Genomic DNA, 19828 nt, shown 5'->3' with positions numbered 1-19828 from the left:
GAGGGGACGGCCGGCCAGCCTCGGGCAGCGGGGAGCTCCAGAGGAGCCGGGCAAGTCTGTGCATGGGCGCCTGTCCCAGAATCCTCTCCAGTCTCACCGCCTGGCCTGGGCACCACCGGCCCGGTGAGGATTAGGTCTCCCCAGACTTGCCCCCACCATGCTGTGTGGGTGCCCTGCTCCATGTCCCCACTCCCTTAGACCCCGGAGCAGAGGGGGCCAGATCCTGTCACTGGGACCTCAGTGCCCCAGGGGCCACGTGCAGCGTGTGCCCCAAGTCAGGACAGGTGGAGTGCAGGCGGGGATGCCAGGCAGGCGTGGGGAAGGGAACGTCCAGACGCAGGAGCGTGGCCAGCAGGGCCGAGGGCGCTGTCCCTGGGTCTGGTGGGTCAGGGGCCAGGGGAGAGCTTTGCTTACATGTAGCTCCGTGGGGGGCAGGGGGACGACCCACCTGGAAACCCCCTCCCCCTCCCCAGGTGCCTCGGGTGAAAAGGGGGAGGCCTCAGGACCCCCGAGCCCACCTGGACTCCATGAGCTGGGGGCAGCTGGGGGGGGCTCGGCAGGCCTACTACAGCCTGGAAGGAAGGGGAGGCAGGCCCCGAGATGGTCTCGTCCCTCCCGTGCACACTACAGTGCCTGCATCCCTGCCCTCGGGGACCTGGGGCTGAGGCTCGGCCCTGCCAGCGCTGTGCACTCTCATTCTATCCCAGCCAGTGACCGTGGACAGCTTGTGACCCCGGCAGCCGGGGACCCCGCCCTCCTCAGGGAGCAGACAGACCCCATCCCGGGCAGACAGAGGGGACACAGCAGGGATGTGGACCAGTTGTCTGTTTATTTTTTGGAAAGCACGTCTGCCGGTTTGGGCTGACACCTTTGGGCCCCATGAGGCTGGGGGCCCTGAGAACAAAGACCACCCTGGACCACTGCCCGGCTGGCCGGCCGATGAGCAAACGAGAGCCACCCAAATTCGGGCCGTTAACAGTACAAAAAGTAACAAAACTGAATTCACGGCTTTCTCTCCCAAGCTTTGAAAGGTCGCAGTCTGGGCTATAAAAGTCTAGAAGCGTTGCGTAAGAAGTGTTAAATCTACAGCAAATACATCTTGTAAAAACTCAATAAATTATATATATAGATATATATAAACTTGTAACATCTAATAACCTCTGAACCTGCGTGCAGGGTCGGCCCCCCTGGGAAACTGCCTCCCCCACTCACGACACATGGCAATTAGAACTTGTATGAAAATACCAGCTCGCTTTGAAGTCCAAAAAAAATACACCTCCTAAAGAAAATCCCTATGGAAATCTAATTCCCCTGCGAAAGAAGGCCCAAGGAAATAAAATATCCACACTAGAATCACCTCAAACTATTAACGACCCTTAAGGGTGCAAGGGACCTGGCTGGGCTTTGGGGTGAAGCCCTTAGCGAGCCCTCTACGTGAAGCACGAACTTTCTCGGCTGTTAATAAGTTAAAACTGAAACCCGTGCCATGCGGCTGGCTACACACTATGAGCGTGGGGGGGGGGGGGGGGGGGGGGGGGGGGGGACAGGGCTTCTGGGGGTCGATAAATAGCTTTACAAATATACACTCTTTAGAACAAAGCTGCGGTGCCAGGAAAGCCTCCCCGTCTTCTGCTGGTTTTGGCCTTGGTCTCCCCGGCAGACCCCCCAGGGGGCCTCCAGGCCTGGGCCGCTGGGCCTCCTGCACCCTCAGAGCCCGGGCCCCATTAGACCGGCCCCCTCCTTCCGTATAGATTATCTATATATATACGTCCGTGTATGTCCTATACACAGTTATCTATTTATATAAATGTACACTCATTTCTGGAACGAACCTCTCAGACAGAAGTTAAAGCCTCCTGCCGTCAGGTACCCGTAATTCAGTCTCCAAGGAGCAGGGTGGGAAGTGGGGAGTCCTGGGGGGGGGCTGCGTGCTAGCACTCACTCACCCCCAGGCCCAAGGGGCCGCTTGGGTGGGAGGGGTGCCACGGGGGGGGGGGCTTCCCTGCAGGCTCAGCTTCGGCACTTGGAGGGGCCTCGGTCCGAGCTGGGTGCTGGAGCTCGGCCAGCCCCCCAGTGCTCCCGGAGGGGGAGCCAGGGGGAGGGGCCCGGGAGGAGCCCCTCTACATTCTACATTCGGCCCCCCTGGTGCCGCCAGCACACGTGGCCAGGAGGTCATTGTACAGCAGGGTGGGCACCCCAGGGACCCTGCACCGGGGACCTCGAGACTCACACCCGCACGCGCGGACGCACACAGATGCGACGCCGTCCGTCTGTCCACCTGACCCAGCAGGCCCCAGTGGTCGGCAGCGCGCCACCAGCGGCACGGTGAGCCGGGGGTGCTCTCACATTGGTGGGGGCTCGGCCCACAGGCCGGTGGCCCTTCACGTCCGCGGGCCCCCGCTGCCAGGAGGGGCTGGAGGCAGCAGGTCATGGGCGAACACGGAGTCGTCCCCCGAGGAGCTGGAGCTGGGGGTGTCCCGGCCGCCCGGCGAGTACTGCTCAAAGGGCACAGACAGGTCCAGGTACTCCTGCAGGAGGGCGGCTGTCAGGGCCGGCGCGTCCCCGCACCCCTGCTGGCCGCACCGCCCAGGCCCCGCCCCGCGGGGAGGTGGGGGCCGGCACTCACGTCGGTGGACGTGACGGTGAGGATGCGGTCCAGGTCCTCCACCAGCTGCTTGAACGTGGGCCTCTGCGAGGGCACGGCGTGCCAGCACTCCCGCATGATCATGTACCTGGCGGGCGCTCGGGTGAGGCTCCGGGCCCGCTCCCACCTCCCCCCAGAAGCAGCCCCCCCCGCGGGGGGCACCGAAGCCTCGCCCCCAGGGACCAGCGGGCGGCGGGCGTGCACACTCACAGGTCGTGTGTGCAGTTGGCCGGCTTGTCCATGCGGTGACCCTCCTTCAGCAGCTTGAAGAGCTCCTCCACGGGGATGCCGGGGTACGGCGAGCCCCCCAGCGTGAAGATCTCCCAGAGCAGGACCCCGAAGGACCAGCTGGCGGGGAGCACGGCACCATCAGCCTGCCCCACCGCCCGAGGCCCACCGGCCCCGATACACCCCACCGGGGAGCAGGGGGGCTGGGCCAGGACGGGAGCCACCGCCGGGGCCCTGCCCTGTGTCCCACGCTGCGCCCCCCCCCGTCCTCTGGCCCCAGCCACATACACATCGCTCTGGTGGGTGTAGACTCGGTCGAATAAGGCCTCAGGTGCCATCCACTTCACGGGCAGCCGGCCCTGGGAGGGCGAAAGGGGGGCATGTTGCCACCAGATGCCCCCCTGGTGCTCAGGCTGCCCACTCCGCATGCCCCCCCCCGCCCCAGCCAGGGCCACTCCACAGCCCCTCCCTCAGCCGGGCTCACGTTGGTGGTCTTCTTGTAGTAGTCAAGGTTGTGCACGTCACGGGCCAGGCCGAAGTCCGCAATCTTCATCACGTTGTCCTCGGTCACCAGCACATTGCGGGCCGCCAGGTCCCTGTGGATGCACTGGGGCGGGGGAGGGGCAGGCAGGGCTGAGGCCCCCACCAGACACTGGCCACCCTCCTCCCGGCCGGCTGCCCCAGCCTCCTCCTGGACCCTGCACCCCCCCACCCCCGCTCACCTTCTTCAAGGCCAGGTACCCCCCGCCCCGCCCCCGCTCACCTTCTGCGAGGCCAGGTACCCCCGCCCCGCCCCCGCTCACCTTCTGCGAGGCCAGGTACCCCCGCCCCGCCCCCGCTCACCTTCTGCGAGGCCAGGTACTCCATGCCACGCGCCACCTGGTAGGCACAGGACACCAGGTCCTTGCAGGTGAGCTGCTCCTCCGGCAGCTTGCAGGTGTCGAAGGAGTAGTCCATGCCCGGCGGCCTCCGCGCCCGCAGGTATTCCCGCAGGTTGCCCTTGGCCGCGTACTCCACCAGCACGTACAGGGGCCCTGAGGGCACAGGTGTCAGAGCAGGGTGCCCCCCCCGCCGACCCGGCCGCCCCCCCGCAGCCCGCGGCGCCTACCGCCCTGCGTGCAGGCCCCCAGCAGGTTGATGATGTTCTTGTGCCTCCCGATCATCTTCATCATCTCCATCTCCGACACCAGGTCCGAGAGGTCCTTGTCCGTTGCGTCGTCTGCACGGAGGGCGGGCGCGTCAGGCGCTGCTGCCCCGGCCCCACCCCGGCTCCCCTTGCCATGTCCTTCTCTCCCTCACCTTTCAGCATCTTCACGGCCACGGTGACAGGCTTGGCGGCCCGGTCCTTGTCGATGCCAATGGCTTCTGCCATGACCACCTGGCCAAAGCAGCCCTCTCCCAGAGGCTTGCCCAGGGTCAGCCTGGTGGGAAAAACGGAGGCAGTGGGCACCCCCACCAGCTCCAGGCCCGGTCCCAACGGTCTTTGAGCCCCAGTGCTGCCGCCTCCAGGAAGCCCCCCCTCACTTGCCCTCACAACTTTGCTCATAGGATAAAGGACACTGACCCTCCAGCCTCTCACCCCGCGGGGGGCCATCCAGACACAGCACTTTGCCCACACCTCAGGAGCACCTGGCCCTGGCCCAGCCTCCTCTGGCCCCGGCCCCACATCCGATCGTTGCCATGCTGTCCATGGTGTGGACTTCTGCCTGACTCTGATCTGAATCTGTGGTGCCCTCTCTGCCCCCAGGGGACTACACCCTGCATGTGACCCCACCCCTGCCCAGTCAGGGCCCCGGCCCCAGGCCCCAGGGCCGCGCCACCACCACTAACCGGGCCCTGGACAGCTCCCACTTGGGGTCGGCGGGCAGCTCCAGCTCAGAGACGTTGGCCAGCGCGGGACCCTCCCCAGAAGACAGCCGGGCGATCCGCACTAGCGGCGTGTTGGAGTTCATGGACGAGTTGGACTCCAAGGACACCTGCTTGGGTCGGCAGGGACAGGTTGGTGCCGAGGGGCTGACCCACGGGGGGGCGGGGGGGCAGGGCAGTCCCAGGGATGGCAAGGCTGTGGCTTCGCCTACTCAGGAGGGGCTGGTAAGGGGCGGGGAGGGGGTGCCCGACTTCCACTTAGCGCTAAATGAAGACAGAGCCTAAACGTTTTACGCTCCCCGTGGGGACCGCGAAGGCCAGGGAGGGGGCGGCTCAGCTGCTACAGAGCCCCGCAACCCCAGAGAGGCCCCAGGCCTCACACACCACAGGGGGAACCCGAGCTCAGGAGCCCGGAGGAGCGGGCCCCGGGGGTGTCCGGGAGGCCGGGCGGCTCGGAACCCGGTAGCTACTTTCTGTTACCTGTCGCTTGAGTGGAAAGCGGGAGACCTTGTGCACGGTGGGGGAGCCCAGGCCCTTCTTCGGGGGACTGTGCAGGCGGCACAGTGTCACGGCGGCCACCACCAGGATGAAGAGGAGGAAGCCCACCCCGTAGCTGAGGACGCCTGCGTACACGCTGCCGGCCTCGCCGGCCTCCGCCAGCTCCTCCTGGGCTGCAAAAACACTGCCGTTGCAGGCCTGACCCTGCCTCAAGGGAGCCCCCAGGGGCCCGAGCCACGGGCGCAGTGGGAGCGGGGATAAAGACGAGGGGCTCAGACCCCTGGTGGGGACGCTGAGGCCTCAGTGCCCCCGTCACTGAGGGTCTTGGTCAGAAACGTGGGGTCAGGAGGGACACACCCAGGAGAGCAAGAGCCCAGCGGAGCTAGCAGCGTTCACACCCGCCACCCAGGGTGACGCCAGAGCTGCCACACAGGCTGCCGGGGACTGAGCTGGGGACCGGGGGCAGGGGGCGGGGCCAGAGGGACGCCCATCGGAGTCAAGACAGGGCCCGTGGCCTCTGTCCCCACAGCAGCCCCCCGGGAGCGTGGCAGAGCACAGTGGCGGTGAGCCCGGCGTCCCCCGCCTGCCCTTGGCAGCTCTGGTGTGACCCAAGCCAGCGACCCCAGGAGGACAGGGACAGAGCAAGCGGCAGCAGGAGCCGGTACCTGGCAGCACCACCAGCCACGCAGAGTGATGGGAAAACCCGATAGAATTGCCCGCCAGACACGTGTACTCCCCCGCGTCCTCAAAGGTGACATTGCGCAAAGACAGAACCTCTAGCTCCTCGTCGGTGCTGTTAGCGCCCGCCGTCTACAAAGAGAGAACAGAGCGCGATAGGCGAGCGCCAGCACCGGCCACGGGCACCACAGCCAGAGTCCACACGGCGACGGTCCAGCCGGGCTGCAAGGAAAACGCCGCCGCCACCACTGCCACCACCCCCGCGGCCGCGGCGCCACGGTCCTCCGCCTCGTGCGTCCACACAGAGCCCGAAGCCAGTCCCTCCACCGGCGAGTCCTCTGTCCCGGGTGAGCGCCAGGCGTGCGGCCAGCAGCGCTCCACGAACGCGGCATGCGGGGTTAGCGTGCGCACCGGGGTGGGGGCGCGGGCGGGGCAGGGCGGGCGGACAGACGGACGGACGGACAGGCCAGCAGGAAGTGAGCAGGCAGTGGGGCCAGGGACGAGCAAGGGCGAGAGACGGACACACACAGACACACGCACGCACACGTGGGTCGGGGGGCAGAAGCTCACATGGGGAGCGGCCCCGACCGGGGCTGAAGGCCTTCTGGGGGAGCGTGTAGGGCACAGGCGGGGTCAGCACAGGCCGCGGGGGCTCGAAGCGGGCGGTCACAGTGGAGGCCAGAGGCACCGGCATTGCAGAGGTGGCTCCGGCTGGAGCGCCATGCGAGCCGCGGGGCGGGGGGCGAGCAGGACAGGGACGTGCAGGTGGGCGCACGGCCAGGGCGTCGGGAGCTGGAGCTCGGCGTGCCAGACAGCGTGGGACAGAGTCGTTACCTGCTTGGGGCCCGTGGACACGCAGCCAAAAGGCCTTCTCAGCCACGCCTATGAAATTGGAGGCTCGACAGAGGTACTGGCCTCCGTCGCGCTCGGACACATTGGCCAGGCGGAGGCGCGCGTCGGCCTCCACACTCTCACTGATCCAGGACTGCGGGGACAAGAGACGCAGCTCAGGCGTGCCCGTGGCAGTGCGGCCGGGCCCAGGGCGGCCGTGCGGGAGCAGGCCGGGCGCAAACCCTGCTGTGGGGGGGGCCCTCGAGGCCCGGGGGCTCGGCCCGGCAGCCCACAGGAGGCGGTGGTGGACTGTGGTTCCACGGGAGGCGCCTTCCCCACGTCCGCCCGCTAAGGCCCGGGGTGCGGCCCCGGCAGGCGCCCCTCAGAGAGGCCCTCCTGGCCTGGAAGTCGGCCTGACTGTCCCTGGGCCCCGGGCTGGGCCTGCCCTGACGCTGCCCAGCTCCTGGTGAGCACGCTCCCACGAGTGCAGAGAGAGCACCCGCCGGGGCCCCTCCGGTCAGCTACGGACCCCCGCTCTCAGCCCAAGCGCCTGCCCCCACCCCCACCGACAGCCCACGTTTCCCTTTGGGCTGAGAGTGTCGCAACCATCCCAGCTCGGGCGGCCGCCGCCCCTGGGGCCGTGGGAACCAGGCCGAGGCTGAGGGAGGCGGGCGAGCAGCGAGCCGCGCTCCATGCCGCTGGCAGCCCAGTCGGGGCGGCGGGAGATCACCGCCTGCACTCGAGGCCCAGACTCCCGGGGAGGGCTCGGCCGCCACCTGCCTGCCCTGGGCCCCCGAGCCGGGGCCCGCCTCCAGGGCTCAGACCACCTCAGAGCAGACAGGGAAACTGAGGACTCACTGCGGGGGCGTGTGCTGCCCGGCTGACATGCTGGGACTCAGCCCAGACTCCCCAGCCGGCCCCCAGCCTGGCAGTGCTGGGCCCGCCCACCTCCCTTTACCGCAGTCCCCGGCCGCGGGGGGCAGCAGCACCAGGCCCGGGGGCCTGCGCCCGGCCGGCGGCGGTACCCACCTTGAGCACGGTGACGTAGGGGGTGCCGTCGGGCCCCACTTTGCTGCCATTCACCTCCACGTGCTTGAGCCACTGGATGTGGGGCTGCGCGTCGCTGTACACCTTGCAGTGAAACTCCACGTCGCTGCCCAGCACCGCCGTCTGGTTGGCCGGCAGCCCCGCCTGCAGGATGGGCCGGTGCGGAGAGCGCTCTGGGGGGGCGGGGTGCACACGAGGCTCAGGGGCCGCCCCGGCCGGAGCCGCCCGCCCCCCGGCCCCGGGCCTCACCTAGCACGTCCAGGGTGTACGTCTGACGGATGCTGCCGAACTTGTTCTCCACAACGCACGTGTAGTTACCGCGGTCCGACGGCACCACGCTCTCCATGACCAGGCTCCACTGCTGGTGTCGCAGCTGCAGGCGGGCACGCGGGTGAGCGGGCGGCAGCCCAAGGCCCCCACCGGCCAGCGCCGCCCGCCGCCAGGCCCACCTTGATGCCCCCGATGCGGTGCTCCCCCCGGAACTCCTTGCCGTTCTTCAGCCAGGAGATGGACGGAGTGGGGTTGCCGGCGGCCGGGCAGCGGAACCGGACAGTGTTGGCGGCCGGCACAGCCAGCAGCTTCTTGTCCATCCGCTCGGGCCGCGTCCAGTAAGGGGCCCCTGCGGGCAGAGGGGCACATGAAGGCCGTAGCCAGGCTGTGAGCAGGGGCTCCCCTGGACCCCCCTTCGGAAGCTGCCCCACCACCCGGTTTCCCCTCCTGTACAGAGACGGTTGGATTTTTGGGAGCTCCGGCTGAACAAGGCTCCCGATAACCCCAACACTGCCTCCCGGGACCCTCAAAGCCAAGCCACACGTCCCCACCTCCCCCTGTCCACTGCCCCGGGGCACCCACACCAGCCAAGAGGGTCCAAGAGTCCAGGATAATACACCCTGACCCGGGAGCCTTGAAGACACAAGGGCGTCTCCCAGGGGAGCCCCCACCCACACAGGGAGGCCCACGTGAGGCAGGCCCACTGAGGGGAGACCCGGCCAGCAGGGGAACCAGGTCAGCCCAGGTCACGGAGCGCCGCGGGCAGGACCAGCGGGGCCGGGGTCTGGAAGCACTTGACGAGGACGTGAGGCCCAGCCACCTGGAGAGCCCAGAGTCCTAAAGGCCAGGTGCCTGCCCCAACCTGAGACCAAGTCACCCTCTGTAGCACTCCAGGGTCTGCAGGGCATGGGCGGGGACATGGCATCTGGGAGGCCCCGCCCCCTTCCTGGTGCTCAGGGCTGTCCCCACCCCCACCCTAAGTGGTTTCCATCCTTCTCTGGAGCTGAGGTGGAGACTGCATTCCTGCCGTGGGAGGGGGGCAAACATCCCCCCCCCACAGGGAAGGGACACAGTGCCCCCCTCACCTCCCACCCCTGCCCTGCCACCTTCAACACAGCCACCTCGCGGAGAAGGGTGCTGAGGCCCAGGCAGGGGGCACTCCAGGGGCAGAGACTCTGGGGTGACCCAGGGAGCCCTCCCCTACAGGCCCAGACGACGGTGGCTGAGCACGGCTGGACGGTGCCCGTGGCGGGCAGCCCTGCAGGTGACCCCAGAGCCCCAGAGCCCACGGGGTTTGGGAGGAGGGCGGCCAGGGAGACCAGGAGCAGCTGGGCCTGGAGTTTGGCTCTGAACTTCCTGGCAGCCAAAGGAAAAAGGGAAAAGAGAAGAAACCCAGAGGCCCCTCAGCCTTCCTGCCTGTCTTGGAGCCCGTACCCAGGCGGGGCAGGCGTGAGCATCCCTGCGCCTGACTCCTCCCCGGCGTCCCCACCCGGCTCCAAGTCCCTAGCTGGTCCCTCCTCACCTCTTTGCCCACTAGACCCCACAAGGCCCCACAAGGCCCCCACATCTCTTGGCAGGGCAAACCTGGCTCCCTGAAAACAGCCCCCGGCTCCTAACCAGCTAGGACAGGCACAGTGGACCCACCACCCTCCCAGGGCGGGACACCCCCGGGGCTGCTGCTGGCAAGGCTACAGCACCCCCTTCGCGGCCAACACACGCCCAGACCTGGTGTCCCGGCGCCCACGGCCACGGCCACCCTCCTCCCCCACCTCCCGGGCCCCCAACCCCTTCGTCAGTCCATTGGCCCCGCAGCAGCTCCCTGAGCCCCTGCTCTGCCGCACTCACGCCCGGGGGCCGCCTCGCCCGAGGCCACACCGGCCTCCTCACTACCCCTCAAGCCCCGGGCCTCACCTGCATCATGGTCCCCCCTCCCCCAAGCTGGGCCTCGCCCTGAGGAAGACCCACACTCGGCCTCACCCTGGGGAGGGGGTCTCCTACTTGCCCATGAGCAGGAGGCCCCACTCCCACGGGATCGGCAGTTAGGAAGGCAGGTGCCCCGCCCTGACTTGCCCTGCACGCCCGGAGCCCGGGCCCACCTGTATCCTCAGCCTCATCCTCTCCATCTTCGTCATCTCCGGAGGACGGAGCATCTGAAACGCAGGCAACAGAGCGTGTGGCCGTCTGACAGGCAGGCGTCTGCCGGGCGTGTCCCGAGCCTGCCGCGGGAGGCCACAGTGGCCCGCTCGGCGTCTCCCGTGGGGCACCCTCCTCTCTGCCAGCGGCCACCAAGCCCGGCAGCGCGGGCGCTACAGCCCCCCGGCGGGCACTCACCTGTCACACGCACGCGGAAGCGGCACAGCACGCGCTGAGTGAGCCGCTCCCGGCAGCTATAGGCGCCCGCGTCCTCCTGGGAGGCGTTCAGCACCTGGAGCCGCTGAGGCCCCACCAGGATGCGGTCTGAGGGCGCCAGCCCCACACCGTCCTTGACCCAGACGCTGGGCCCTGTGGGACCGCCGGCGGGCAAGTGGCAGCTCAGCTCCACGGTGTCCCCACTGCCGAAGACCAGCTGCTCCTGCGGGCTGGGCTCCAGTCCCAGGGCCTCTGTAGGCGACACGGATGACCCTAAGGCAGGCGGCCTCAGAGCGGGAGCACCGGGCACCGTGGCATGCCCCCCCACCGGCAGGCGGTGGAGGCCGGGGGGCGGGGGGCACGCGTCAGGGCCCCAGGGGGCGGGGCAAGGGCCAACACGGCCGGCACGAGGGAGGGGCCTGCGTGCAGGGTGTCCCGCAGAGGGCCGGGGGCCAGGGGTGGGGTGGGGGTACCTTCAGCCTTGCCAACCGGCGTCCACCCAAGACCAGCCTAACCCAGATCACACGCATGTGAACGTAGGCATGGGGCACAGCGCACACCCATCAGGGCGTATGTACGGACACTGAAAATCCAACTTCAGGGTCACTGAGTGCTAGTCTTTTTTTTTTTTTAAGTTTATTTACTTATTTTGAGAGATAGAGAAAGGAAGAGAATCCCAAGCAGGCTCTGCCGTGCCAGCACGAAGCCGGATGAGGGGCTCAAACTCACAACTGTGACTTCACAGTTCACCTGAAATCAAGCCAGACGCTTAACCCACTGAGCCGCCCAGGTGCCCCTTCCCTGGATTTGTCTGTAACCATTTAGAAACGCACGCTCCGTCCTGGGCTCCCGGGCAGTGCCTGCCACAGCTCTGGCCGAAGCAGAGGCTGGAGGCACGGATGATGGGCTGGGGACAGGGGTGATTCACCCCAGGAGGTGGAGACCTACTCAATGCCCCCCATCTCATTCTGGCTTTGAAAGCAGCTCCAGGCCAAAGAGCAGACACTCCGCCGCACGAGAAGGGAGGGCTGGTCAGGGCGGGGGCTCTCTGGGATGCAGGACTACTGCGACCCGGCTGGAGAGAGGTGCCCTGTGCGTGACCTACACCCCAGTACACTAAACACGCAGGAGAGAAAGGTCGTGAATATAGATAGGATACTACGTCTGGCCAGCGGTGTCTCACAGGCCCAGGGGGAAAGGGGACCTAGGACCCCCCATTTCACAGATGAGGACACGAGCTGGGGGAGGTGGGAAGTTGTCCAGACTGAGCCAGTGAGCAGGCCAGAGCAGGGGTGCTTGGAGCCAGGCTGAGGCGCCCTGGGCCACCTCACCGTGCACACGCCACGCTGGGGTAGAGGAAGGAGCCTTCCCAAGGGCGGATGTCTACCGGGGAGCCCCAGGGTCCTGCCCCATGGCCCCGCGGCTGCCCAGCTCTCAAGGGGCCAAGGCCTCACATCCAGGGACACACCACTGGCGGGGCTGACGATCGCCCCCAGGCCTCCCTGCCAGGGCCAGACAATGACCGGCGGGCAGCCTGGGCTTGGGGCCCGGGACGGGGTTGGGTGGTCCCATCGCCCAGGCCTCCTTCCCTAGACCCAGCTGGGTCAGTTACATCGTCACTTGTCATTCTGCCGACGCGTGGCCTAGATTCGAGGGCCCAGCTGCCCGCTGCAGCCACACCAGCCCCTGGCTCCCTGGACAATCCCAATTCTGCCCACATACTCCAGGTGGCCCCACCAGCACTGTCCCCACCAGGAGGGTCTCTCAAGCATCCCCAGGCCTGCGTCCCCAAGGGCCCCACAGTCAGAGGCCTCCTGACCTGACCTCCAGCCCTGCAGTCCGGCCACTGTGTCCTGTGGGGACCACCCAGTGCTGGGAGCCGACCGAGGCCCCCCAGAAGGCGGAGAACAGGCTGGTCACGGCAGCCTCAGCCCCAGGCCCCGGCCCAAGGGCAACAGTGGCTGGTTCCGCTTTGGTCTGGGCAGCGTCAGCAGGTCAAGTCATCCACACAGTATTCACTTCAACCGGGTCCAGCGTGGGATTGAGGGGGCACAGAGCAGCCCCCAGACCAGCCATGCCTGGCAGCCATCTCCTGGTGGGCGGAGGGAGGTGGGGGTACCGGACGCCCCTGGACCAGGGCAGACACTGGCACCAGTCTCTGCCTCTGGTAGATCTGATCCACCAGGCCCACCCTGAGCCCTGGGAGACCCTGGGGATGACCCAGGGGTGGCTGAGTGGATGGGGTTAGGCAGGGAGACCCCAGGTGATGGGCACGAGCAGACGCTAAAACAGTCGCGGTCAGGCCCTACTTGTGTAGCGCCAGGGGCACGTGCTACTCGGCCCCACCCCCGCAGCAGCCCCAGGAAGGGATCTTCCCCGATCAACAAAAGGGGGCTCTTGGGCACACACGCTCTAGAGGACGAAAGTCCCGTGTGCCACAGCAGGTGCCACTGAGAGGGGTGAACACAGGTGGAAGGTCTGGCTCTGTGGGTCCCACAGCGCCTGCTGCTGGCCGCCACCCCCACCTCAGCGAGGGCCACATGCCAGAGGCAGACCATAGGCACAGCCCAAGGGGCACTGTGTCCTGGAAGGGCCCAGCCAGGCCTGCAGGCATGCCTCCCGGTCACCAGGTCCTCCTGACCCTGTTACTCACTGGTCCCGTACCTCGATTTCCCCCACTGTGGCACAGGGCAAAAATCCCACCCGCAGGCCACCGCGCGGTTTACAGAGCTGCAGGGTGCGAGGGCCGGGCTGGGAGCGGCTTCCAGGCTGCAGCCGGAGTCCAGCCTCCCCCAGGGGGTGGGGAGTGTGCAGGGGTCCTCAGAAGGGCCTTCAGGGCGACCCCAGAGAACACCCATCAAATGCAGACTGGATTCAAAGGAACCACTGGGAGCTGGCAGTTCCCGAGGGACTTGGGTCTGGAGTGGAATGAGGAACACAGGCTTCTGGTTCCGGATGTGTGGCGAAGCTTTCCACTGCTCTCCAGGGTACGGGACGTGCTGCCAGGGACGTGCTGTAAACCAGCCCAAGAGGGGCGCGCGGGGGAGGGCTCAGGCCGTAAAGTGTCCGACTCTTGACTTCAGCTCAGGTCATGATCCCATGGTTCCTGAGATCGGATCCAGCCCCGGTCAGGCTGGGCTCCGTGATGACAGTGCAGAGACTGCTTGGGATTCTCTCTCTCTTTCTCTCTCTCTCTTCCCCTCCCTCCTTCTGTCTCCCAACTAAATAAATATTTAAAAAAAAAAAAAAAGGAGAGATGTGTCAAAGGGACCTCAAGTCAAAGGAGAAGATCTGATCTTCCAAGCTCCCCACCTGGAAACTTTCTGAAAAGTTTCATAACGACGTTAAGGGAAGGGGGGGGTGGGTCTGGAGGCCCAGCAAGCTAACTCGGGCTTACAGGATTATCCTGCCTAACCTTCCCAGAGCCCTGCGATACCGGCCTCACACACAGGTGAGGACCCGGCAGGACCTGGAGTCAGCGAGCCCCCTCCCATCCAGAAGAGACCACACACGGCTTCCTCGCAGGTGAACGGCTCAGGCAGCCTGTGCCTGCGGGAACTCCCGCTGCCCTGGAGTTTCAATCGTGAACCCGGGCACAGCCAGGCCTCAGGTCAGTCCCGAGGAAGACCTGAGGCCCTGCAGGCAGGGTGCTCCTCAGCTCAGGGCAGGGGCTGAGGCCAGAAGTCCAGCCTGTGGCTCAGCCGGGTTAATGAACCACCCAGAGGCCCGCAGGGCTCAAAGTCCAGCCCTGATGAAGAGGTGGGGGAGGCTGCGCCGGTGCTTTTCTGGGAAATGCCCTGTGCCCTCAAGAGAGCCCTCCTGGTTGCGTGGGCTCAGACTGCTGGGCATGTGGTGCGCCCCCCCCCCCACCAACCCCCACGAGCAGGCCCCTCACGTGGTCCCATGTGGACATGAAGGCTGCCCAGGTCAGCCCAGGGACCCACACCTTCCCCACCTTGACCCCAACCAACTCTGGCGTTTTAATTTATGTCTCCTGGAAAGTGTCAACTGGAACCTCTAAATTTCACAAAGTCTTTGTATTTTTACGGCCCGGTCTATCTCCTTAAAGAAGGGGTTTAAGTGTGCTGAGTATCCACTCAGTGCCTGTCTTCCCGGCTCTACTTCGGGGATACACGGTGGGAGGTGCGCGCTTACCGATGCTCTGGTGGAGAGAAAGGCCCTGTGCCTCCCGCCCGCGCCCCTGGGGTCCCTCCTGCTGCTGTGCCCCAGGCCTGCATCCAGTGGGAGCACCACAGGCTTTGCGGCCCGGGACCGGCCTCCGGGGGGCTGCCAGTTCCCAGAGGGAGCCCGCCCCCCACTCCCAGGCCTAGGCCCCGCACGCCGCAGGGGGTCCGGGCGAGGGCCCGGAGCCCCGCCCGCCGCCCCCTCCTCGGGGCTAGTTGACATTCCTTGGCCGTAGGGAGTAATATCTTTATCTGAATGCGAATGCTAATTCGGGGCTCCCCCCGCGACCGCCTATTCGGCGCCCCTGGAAGCTGGGGCCGCCTGAGCAGGCGCTAAAAGCGCGCGCTGACCTCGCGACGGCCTCTGTCACGCCGCTGAATGACACACACATTCAAGCGCCGGGCCCACTTCATTCATAAAAAAATGACATTGTTCCGGGAGGCTGCAGCCGCCGCCGCGCAGGGGGCGCGGGGGCGCGGGGCGGGGCGGGCCGCCATCTGCCTGCGCCCCGCCGCCGCCGCCTCCCTGGCACGGCGCGCCCGCCGCTCAGCTCACACCTCCCCGCGAGGCCGCCGCGGCCGCCATCAATGCGCGGTCTGTGGCCGCGCCGGGTACAAAGGAGCGGCTGTTCGGGGCTCGCTCGGGTGGGGCGTGAGCTCACCGGGAGAGGGCCTCCCTCCGCGCGGCCGCCGGCACCGAGCGGGGTGCGCGCGCCCCGGAGCCCGCGGCCGCCGTCCCCGCACGCCGACCCCTCGCGGGCGCCCCGGGAGCAGCGAGGCGCGCGCGCGGGGCTGCGGCTCCAGAGACGCCCCGCGGGGGGCCGCGCGCGCCGCACCTCGAGGGCCGCGGCGCGTGTGCTGGGCGGGGCCTGGGGCGCCGCCGCCCTCCGCTCCGCTCCGCTCCGCTCGCCGACCCCCGACGTGCCCCGGACCCGGGCCGCCCGCCGGCGTCCGCGGCTCCCCGTCCCTCGGACAGCGGCCAAGGCGGTCGTGGCGTGCCCTGCGGGGCAGGGGAGCGGGGCTGGGAGCGGAGGCAGCAGGCGCCGTGGCCTCGCCACGCGGCCCGCGGGGGGGCGCGCTCTCACACCCTCCCTCCGAAGTGCGGTCCCCCGCGGCCACGAACCCGGACGGAGGCGGGCTGGGGCTGCCGCCCGACGACGGGAACTTGCCGTCAGGGGGAACCCGCAGAACAACAATGGGAATCGCGGAAACGCAGCCCCCGCGCGCTCCCGGTGATGCCTGGGGGCACGCTGCGCCCCACGGGGAACCGCGGGGGGCGGTGGCCGCGGAGGCCACGGTCGCGCCCAGCTGCCCGCCGCGGCCTCGTCCTTGGGTGGGAGACCTGAGGCCCCAGGGGCCCCACAAACTGCCGCGCCAGCTCTGGCCCGGATCCCGGGGAGGGAGGGCGGCAGGAACCCCAACACGGGTCCTCAGGGCCAGCCCAGGGCGCACCCTCGGGCCCACTCAGACCCGGCGGTCCCCACCCCACCCAGGGGCCCGTTCTTGGGCTCCCGACGCCCCTCGCCGGGACCCGTCGGGTCCTTCCGTACCTGCCGCTCTCCGCACGACGCGCTGCTCCATGCCTGGGGGCCCCGAGGCGGCGCCGGTCACTACCGCCACGGCCACGCAGAACGCGAGGGCGCGAGCCGGGACGCCCATGGTGGGGGCGGGGGCTACGACGTTCTCAGGCGGCGCGCGCGGGCATGCTGCCCCCCATGGCCCCGCTGCGGCACCGGCGGGAGGAGGGCGCCGCTCGGGAGTCTGCGGGAGGAGGCGGGCAGCTCGTTACCCCGGAGGAGCCGGGGCGCACAGGGGCGGAAGCGGCGGTGGCTGGGCTCCTGCGCCCCGGCTCCTCCGACCCCCGGCCACCCCGCCCGCGCCGCTGCCGCCGCCCAGGGCTCGCGGGCTGCCTGGCGCCGGCCGCTCCTCCCCGCCGCGGTCCCTCCCTTCCTCCCCCTTCCCTCCCTGACTTCTGCAGAGCCCTCCCAGGGCGGCGGCGGCGGCGGCAAACTTTCCGGAGCGGGAAGCCCGCGCCGCGGCCGGGCCCCGCCGCAGACACCGCTCGGGACGTGCGCCCGCCGCGCGCTCCGGCCTCGCCGCGCGCCCGCCTCGGCCCCTCCGCGCCCGCGCCCCGACCTGGCGGCCGCTGGCGCCCACTCGCCGCGCGTGGCTCTTGCTCCGGCTCCCGGCCCGCCGGCCCGCCGCCTGCGCCCCGCGCCCCCAGTGTCGGCTCGCCGGTGCGTGCGTGCGCCCGGCGGAGCAGGACTGCGCGGCGCCAGCCGTCCGCGCCGCCGCCGCCGCCACCGCGCACTGAGCCCGGGCGGCCGGGCGCGCGGCAGCCAGTGGGGGCCGGCCCGCGGCCGCCACGCCCCCGGCCACGCCCCGGCCCGGCCACGCCCGCCCGGACTCGCCGGGCGCGGGACACGCCCCTCCCCTGGGGCAGCTCGGAGGCGGGGCCGCGGCTCGCCCTGCCCCCGCCCGCGGAGGGGATTAGAGGGGGGCGGGGCCGGGCGGGGCCGGGCGGGGGCGCCGGGCGGTCTCGGAGGGCGTGGGAGCGGGGCCGGGCGCGCGGGGCCCCCCATCGCCCCAGCGGGCCCCGCGAGCGCGCAGAGGGGCCGAGCGCGGACCCTTAGCAGCGCGGCGCGCGGTCCCGGTTGCCACCCTGCTGCCCATCGGGGCCTCAGGCCACGGAACGCGGGGACGTAAGAGGGCGTCGCGGTAGGTGAAGCCCGTCCGAGAGGCTTCACGCAGAGGGAGCCGCTCACGCTGAACCCTGCGGCGTGAACAGCCGGCCCTCGGGTGGAAAAGCACAGAACAGCACCGAACCGGGCGGAACCGCGTGCGCAAAAGCCTGGGAGTGGGGGGCAGCTCGGCCTGTTGGCCTGGCGCTGAAACACGGGGGGACTGCATCCCAGAAGCTGTGGTCTCGCTGCTGCTCTTATTAGGGGCCTGTGGTACACTTGTAGCTAAGCTGCCTGAGTTTCCTGCCAAGGGGATCCTCACCCCCAACCCCCAGAAGGAAATAAGTTTAGAGATTGGGTGCTCGCCAGGCATCCGAAAGGAGAGCCCGGGCCGGGGGCCTCACATAGGGACACCAGGACCAGGGCTCTGAGCAGGGGTGAGGGTAGCTGGTGTCCAGCGCTGGGCAAGCTCCTTGCTCACTGTTGGTGGGACAGGTTAGGGTTAGGGTAGGGTTAGGGGTTGGGGTTAGGGTTGGTTAGGGGTCAGGGTAGGGTCAGGGTTAGGGGTTGGGGTTAGGGGCTGGGGTTAGGGTTAGGGGTTGGGGTCAGGGTAGGGTCAGTGTTAGGGGTTGGGGTTAGGGGCTGGGGTTAGGGTTAGGGGTCGGGGTTGGGGTAGGATTAGGGTTTAGGTTAGCTGAGCTGGAGAGCACCCAGGGTGACTGTGGTGTCTGTGCTCACCTTCTCAAGGAGGAGGGCACTTACACTTGTGCACACCTAGAGTGGCTGTGGCCCACAGATGCCTGAGAGGGGTGCGGAGGGACCCTGGGCATGGCTGCGTCGTGGCCCCCTCCAACTGTCTCTGGACTACCTGGCTCCTGCTTCTTTTACTTGGTTTGATCCTCAGGAAAATGGCCCAGCACAGCCCCTTTGTGCCTGGCTGCTCGCACCACCCCCCAGCTTCAGGTACCGCCTGTGCTTTGAAGAAGCCAATCTAGAGACACCCCTGCCTCTGAGGCCAGACTTGAGGGCCCTAGAAAGTCCCTGCTCCCAGGAGCCCTGGTGTGTGCTTCCCTCTGTGCCTACCGACTCTGCCGTGTGCTGCCCTCGTTGCCTGTTCTGTTCACGCCTGCGCCCCCTGCTGAACCCCAGCAGGGCCGTCACACCCCTGCAGTGCCCAGCCCCCGGCCACCCCACCTACGTCTTCTCCTGGGCGACCATCCCAGGTCTGATCTACTATTGTGCTCTGATGTATAAACCAGCTATTTAATCAGTGACTTAACACACCAGGATGGGTGTGGGGTGACGGTCCCCTTTGCCCTCTTCCTCTGTGTGGCCTGGATTGCGTTTGTCCTCTCGATTCTTTTGTGGACACACCCGGCAGGCGGTGCCGGAGTCCCCTCAGACTGAGGCAGAGAGGAAGGGGCAGCAGCGGGCACCTGGGGGCCGGCGTCCCCGGGGACCTTCCGAGGCCCGGGAAAGGCTCTGTAATGTTCCTTGCCGTGGGCTCACAGGACAGTGCCCACGCACGGGTCCCTCTTGGACCCCTGAGAAAAGCTCCCTGCATCCCCGGGCCTCTGAGAGGTGAGCATCTGCCCATCGTCCTGCGAGTGGCTTTCTGCTTTCTGCCTCCCAGGAATGTGTCGTTAGCAGAAGTGCCCGTAGGGGGTTGCCCGTCTGCATTAGCTGTTCCCTCGCGTCCCTTCTGTCCGTCCCCGCAAGCCTGACCCCGGCGCGGCGTGGCCAGCCCGCCCTCCCCGGCTTCTGCGTGGGTCTGGCCATTGGGCCCCACTGGCAAGAGGAGAGGTCGCTGGGAGACGAGGCCCTTGCTCTTCTGCCCTGCCCCTCCCCCTCAGGCCTGCGGGAAGGGGGCTGCCCCCCTCTTCTTCCAGCACCAGGCCTGGGTTGGCCCCTGGGTGCCTCACACTCTGTGTTCCTTTCCTAAGGCTGCTGCAACAAATTACCACAGACCGGTTGGCCGAAATTTAGTTTCTCCCCGTCCAGGAGGCCAGAAGTCTGAGATCAAGGTGTGGCCAGGGCCCTGCTGCCTCGAAGCTCCAGGGAGGGCCCTTCCTGCCCCTTCCTGCCTCGGGAGGCTCCAGCTGCTCCGGGGCCCTGCGGCCATGTCCCTGCCCCCCAGTCACACGGGCTTTTCCCTTCCGTCTCTTCCAGGAATACTTCCTGTTGGACGTAGGACCCACTCAGATAAGCCAAGATCATCCCAAGAGCTTACTTTAACGACACCACAGAAACTAAGGCCACATTCCCAGTTTCCGGGGTTCAGGATGTGGACTTGCCTCGGATTCTGCCCTCCACGCTCCCTGTGGTGGCTGGTTCCTTTGGTGGCACCCACAGCCTGCAGGGGCCCCTTCTTTATGGCCTCTCCTAAATGTCTGGTGGCATTTAGGTCAAAGAAGAAGAGGTTCTGTGGCTCTCGGCTGGCTCTGCCAAATTGCTTCCAAAAGGTCCAGGCGCGGCGGCTGCGCTGCCGGCACAGAGGACTCATCTGCGCGGCCCACCCTTGCCTCCAGAGGAGGGCGTTGCTTGAAGGCATT

The 19828-nt window shown here is 67.8% G+C and overlaps 1 protein-coding gene across 6 annotated transcripts; it reads right to left on the bottom strand.

The window, feature by feature from the left end:
* Nucleotides 1-810: 810 nt before the first annotated feature.
* FGFR3 (fibroblast growth factor receptor 3) lies at nt 811-16896 on the bottom strand. 6 transcript variants are annotated; one of them, XM_039232123.1, is made up of 18 exons: nt 16732-16896; nt 16146-16356; nt 10394-10663; nt 10159-10212; nt 8242-8411; nt 8042-8165; nt 7775-7965; nt 6749-6899; nt 5213-5409; nt 4703-4848; nt 4172-4293; nt 3981-4091; nt 3716-3906; nt 3357-3479; nt 3161-3231; nt 2855-2992; nt 2627-2732; nt 811-2528 (listed from the first exon to the last, which is right to left on the bottom strand). In XM_039232123.1, the coding sequence occupies exons 2-18, from the start codon at nt 16252-16254 to the stop codon at nt 2382-2384; spliced, it is 2421 nt and encodes an 806-aa protein (XP_039088054.1). In that variant the 5' UTR covers nt 16255-16356; nt 16732-16896; the 3' UTR covers nt 811-2381. The 6 variants fall into 6 exon arrangements, with proteins under 6 accessions (XP_039088054.1, XP_039088055.1, XP_039088057.1 ...); XM_039232124.1 differs by having other exon boundaries at nt 4703-4851; nt 5219-5409; XM_039232126.1 differs by having other exon boundaries at nt 5219-5409.
* Nucleotides 16897-19828: the final 2932 nt, after the last annotated feature.

This window comes from Hyaena hyaena, unplaced genomic scaffold (assembly GCF_003009895.1).
Source record: "Hyaena hyaena isolate Hyena2069 unplaced genomic scaffold, ASM300989v1 scaffold_63, whole genome shotgun sequence".
Lineage (NCBI taxonomy): Eukaryota > Metazoa > Chordata > Mammalia > Carnivora > Hyaenidae > Hyaena > Hyaena hyaena.
This window is presented reverse-complemented; position numbering and strand designations above follow the sequence as displayed.

Coding starts and splice junctions, on each gene's coding strand:
- FGFR3 (XM_039232123.1), bottom strand. CDS start 16,254: ATGGGCGTCCCGGCTCGCGCCCTCGCGTTCTGCGTGGCCGTGGCGGTA. Junction 8,166..8,241: donor ACCGCATCGGGGGCATCAAG/GTGGGCCTGGCG, acceptor GCCCGCCTGCAG/CTGCGACACCAGCAGTGGAG. Junction 2,529..2,626: donor TCACCGTCACGTCCACCGAC/GTGAGTGCCGGC, acceptor GCCCTCCTGCAG/GAGTACCTGGACCTGTCTGT.